General features: G+C 40.2%; 1 protein-coding gene across 1 annotated transcript; it reads left to right on the top strand.

The window, feature by feature from the left end:
* The first annotated feature begins 446 nt into the window (after nucleotides 1–446).
* On the top strand, nucleotides 447–1,532 carry CCR10 (C-C motif chemokine receptor 10). Its single transcript, XM_075845228.1, has one exon. It carries the CDS (start codon nucleotides 447–449, stop codon nucleotides 1,530–1,532), a length of 1,086 nt encoding a protein of 361 aa, XP_075701343.1.
* The last annotated feature ends 2,483 nt before the right edge of the window (nucleotides 1,533–4,015 follow it).

Raw genomic sequence — 4,015 nt, 5'->3', positions numbered from 1 at the left:
TTTCTACGACAGATTTTTTTTCGCATGCTCTGTGACCTGTACAGAGGTCACTGTTCAGGGAGGGAAGGTGAGCTATAAACATCAAACATTAAAAATGGTGTCTCATGATGACAGATCTTTTTTCAAATAAAGCCGATCTAGCAATCAGACGATCACTTTGGGCCGACTTCTGAAAGCGCAGGCAAGGAGAGGTCATCGACAGGGAAAGTTGCGGCCAGCCATACTGTTGCAAGGGAAATGTAATATTACATAGTGGTCATTAAAATGAGTGACATCATATGATATATAGACATGCCGAGTACGTCAGAATGGGAGTTGTTGATACTTAGCCCATTATAGGAACACCATATTCCCTAAAATGGGAAGTGGTTGCCTTCATGTGAGAACCCCGTTATTGACATTCAAGCTTAATAAAAGGGCTGGTTTCATGTTAAATCGTACAAATAATGCAATTTTCTTCTTTCTTACAGACTTCAAAGTCCGAATACTATACAACAGATTACTATGTGCCATCGGATTATGACAGTCAAATTCCAGAGATTTGTGATGTGAGAAACATACAGGAATTCAGCAAAATCTTTCAACCACTTGTACAAAGTCTTGTATTTCTGATAGGTATATCTGGCAACACTTTGGTTCTTTTGACGTACGGATTTGCCAAAAGGATAAAATCCATGACTGATATCTATTTGATTAACCTAGCGGTAGCGGACCTTCTTCTACTCTTGACACTTCCATTTTTGTCTATCAGTGCAGTTAAAGGTTGGGTGTTTGGAAACGATATGTGCAAGGTGGTCCAGGGCGTGTATGCCATCAATTTCTTCAGTGGGTTCCTTTTCTTGACGTGCATTAGTGTGGACAGATACATTGAAATTGTCCGAGCAGTTGAGGCCCTAACAATTCGCCAAAGATCCATTAAGTACAGCAAGCTGATCACCCTAACTCTCTGGCTGGCATCGGTCTTACTCAGTCTACCAGAATTAATTTACAGTCAATCCAAACCGCATGATGGATTGTACATATGTAAAATGATATTCCCAGAAGAGGTCACAGGTACCATCAAGAGCATGAGCAACTTTTTTCAGATATTTCTTGGTTTTGTTTTCCCATTCTTGGTGATGGTTGTTTGTTACTCTATTATCATCAGAACTCTACTAAGTGGCAGGAGCTTTAGGAAGCACAAAGCCCTCAAGGTTATAATCTCTGTTGTAATGGTCTTTGTGATATTTCAACTTCCTTACACACTGGTCACTTTCATGGAAACCACGGACTTTCTCGGGAGCCATCAGATGTCCTGTGACATAAGGAAGAGTAAAGATATTGCCATCATCATTACCAGCAACCTAGCTTTCACAAGATGTTGCCTTAATCCAGTCATCTATGCATTTGTTGGGGTGAATTTCAGGAAGGACATCTTTCTCCTCCTGAAGAATTTTGGCTGCATCTCAAGAACAACTTATGCTCGGTGCTGTGGATCAAGCAGAGATTCACGCACCTCAGTAATGATGGACACAAACAGCTTTATATTGTAGATACAATTGAAAACAAATCGCATCTCACAGATAAAGGGAAAGTTCAGGAAATTCTGTGTAGTAGAGCAAAGAATCTTACCGACTTGGGATTCATCAAAATAAAATTAAAATAAAAAAATCAGTGTACAAGAAAGTAATGGCCTTTACCTTCTTTTACCCTTTAGCCATTTCATTTCAGCCTGGCAATCATCTGAATCGAATCAATGCAAAGAGGAAAAACATATGTAAATCTAACCCCTATATATTAAAAACCCTCCATTAGGCCTCATGCACACGACCGTAAAAACACCCGTTATTGCGGGTCGTTATTACGACCCGCAATAACGGGCTCATAGGCTTCTGTTAGCCACGGGTACCTTCCCGTTTGCTCACGGGAAGGTACCCGTGCCGTTAAAAAAGATAGAACATGCCCTATTTCATGCCGTAATAACGGCACGGGCATCCCATAGAAGTCTATGGGGCTCCCGTAATCATGGGTGGCTGCGTGTGTTCACCCGTGATTACGGGAGCGTTGCGAGGTGAGGCGAGGTCAGGGGACTACCCGGTCTGCAGGCCACAGCCCAGTGGCGTAACTACCGCCGGGACTACAATGAAAACTATGGCAGAGCGGGGAGGTATCTCCCCGCTCTGCCATAAACAAGACATGTATCCCCTATCCTGTAAAAAATAAAAATAAAAGACGTTCATACTTACCGACAACTCTCCAGTCCGGTCTCCCGCCCGTTGCCTTGGTGACGCGTCCCTCTCGACATCCGGGCCGACGTCCTGGATGACGTTTCAGGCCATGTGACCGCTGCAGCCAATCACAGGTCAATCACAGGCTGCAGCGGTCACATGGACTGCCGCGTCATCCAGGGATGTCGGGCTGGATGTGAAGAGAGGGACGCGTCACCAAGACAACGGCCGGGTAAGTATGAATTTCTTTAACTTTTATTACAGAAAAGGCTGTCCCTTCTCTCTATCCTGCACTGATAGAGAGAAGGGGCTGCCGATTAGTGCAGTGCTATTTTGCTGCCAAAAACGTGCTCGTAAATACGGGTGGAATACGTGTGACACCGGACCCATATTTACGAGCACGGGTTCGTAAATACTGGTGCAAAACGGGTGGAATACGTGTGACACCGGACCCGTATTTACGCCAGTATTTACGGGTGTGAAAAAATACGGTCGTGTGCATGAGGCCTTAGAAAAAAAAAAAAGGAAGAATCACTGGAACCCTCCAGTGAAAAGAAATTTGGTACCCAAAATAAGAATTCTGTTCCAACCGCGTTCAAGCACTCCATCTGGGGTATACATTGGAAGGATTTCCCGACATTTACCATCGACGTATGCCAGTGTATAAAGCATACAATGGTACACGTCGCCTATAGGCTTTCCATGTAAAAGTATACCGCGCTGTTATTTCTAGAAATTCAATGGATGCAAGAATTGTGAAGGGGTATCAAAGAAGGGGTCCTATGTTAACATGTAACTTGGCCTGTTAATTTTTTTTTGATTGAAAGAGCTTCTGTAAATATGACCTCCTGATGCTGCAAATTCAACAAATTACCATTTTAGTTCTCTTTACAACCTTTAAAATGTTTTGATCTCTGTTGTGCATAATAATGTGAAACCGTGCATTTTGAGTTTTTAACTTCTAAAAAAAAAATCTGTTATCATTAGGAGATTTGTTCAATAAAATTTGCATTATACTCCAACGGTTGACGGCTTGAATATTATACTGACTGTCATTTGTATCGACTATTTGGGAAAATCAGCGAAAAATAACATTTGCATAATAATTTGGAATGCGGTGTAATATATATATTATGTGTAATATATATATATATATATATATATATATATATATACGCACACACACACCCACACATATATATATATATATATATAAACACAGACACACATATATACATACAGACACATCCTTCTCAATGAATTAGATCAAAAAGTTTATATTATTTCAGTAATTCAATTCAAAAAGTGAAACTCATATTATATAGATTCATTACACACGGAGTGATCCATTTACAGCATTTTTTTTCTTTTAACCCCTTCCCTCTTTGGCCACTCTTAAACTTCCCGACAGAGCCTCATTTTTTAAAATCGGAAATGTTTCACTTTATGTGGTAATAACTTTTGCATACTTTTACCTATCCATGCGATTCAGAGACTGTTTTCTCATGATACATTGGACCTTATGTTACTGGCAAAATTTGCTCGATACATTCAGTATTTAATTGTGAAAAACACCAAAATAATGTGAACAATTTGCATTTTTCTAAATTTAAAATGTATCTGCTAGTAAGACAGGCAGTTCTACCACACTTTCGATTGACATCGTTTTTTGAACATTTTATTTTTCTAAGACGTTTCAAGGCTTAGAACTTTAGCAATAATTTCTCACATTTTCAAGAAAATGTCAAACGGCTATTTTTACAGGGGGCAGTTCAGTTGTGAAGTGGCTTTGACAGCCTTATATATAA

Source organism: Rhinoderma darwinii, chromosome 13 (genome assembly GCF_050947455.1).
Source record: "Rhinoderma darwinii isolate aRhiDar2 chromosome 13, aRhiDar2.hap1, whole genome shotgun sequence".
In the NCBI taxonomy this organism is placed as follows: Eukaryota; Metazoa; Chordata; class Amphibia; order Anura; family Rhinodermatidae; genus Rhinoderma; species Rhinoderma darwinii.
Note: the sequence above shows the minus strand (reverse complement) of the source record. Positions and strands in the feature narration are given on the sequence as shown.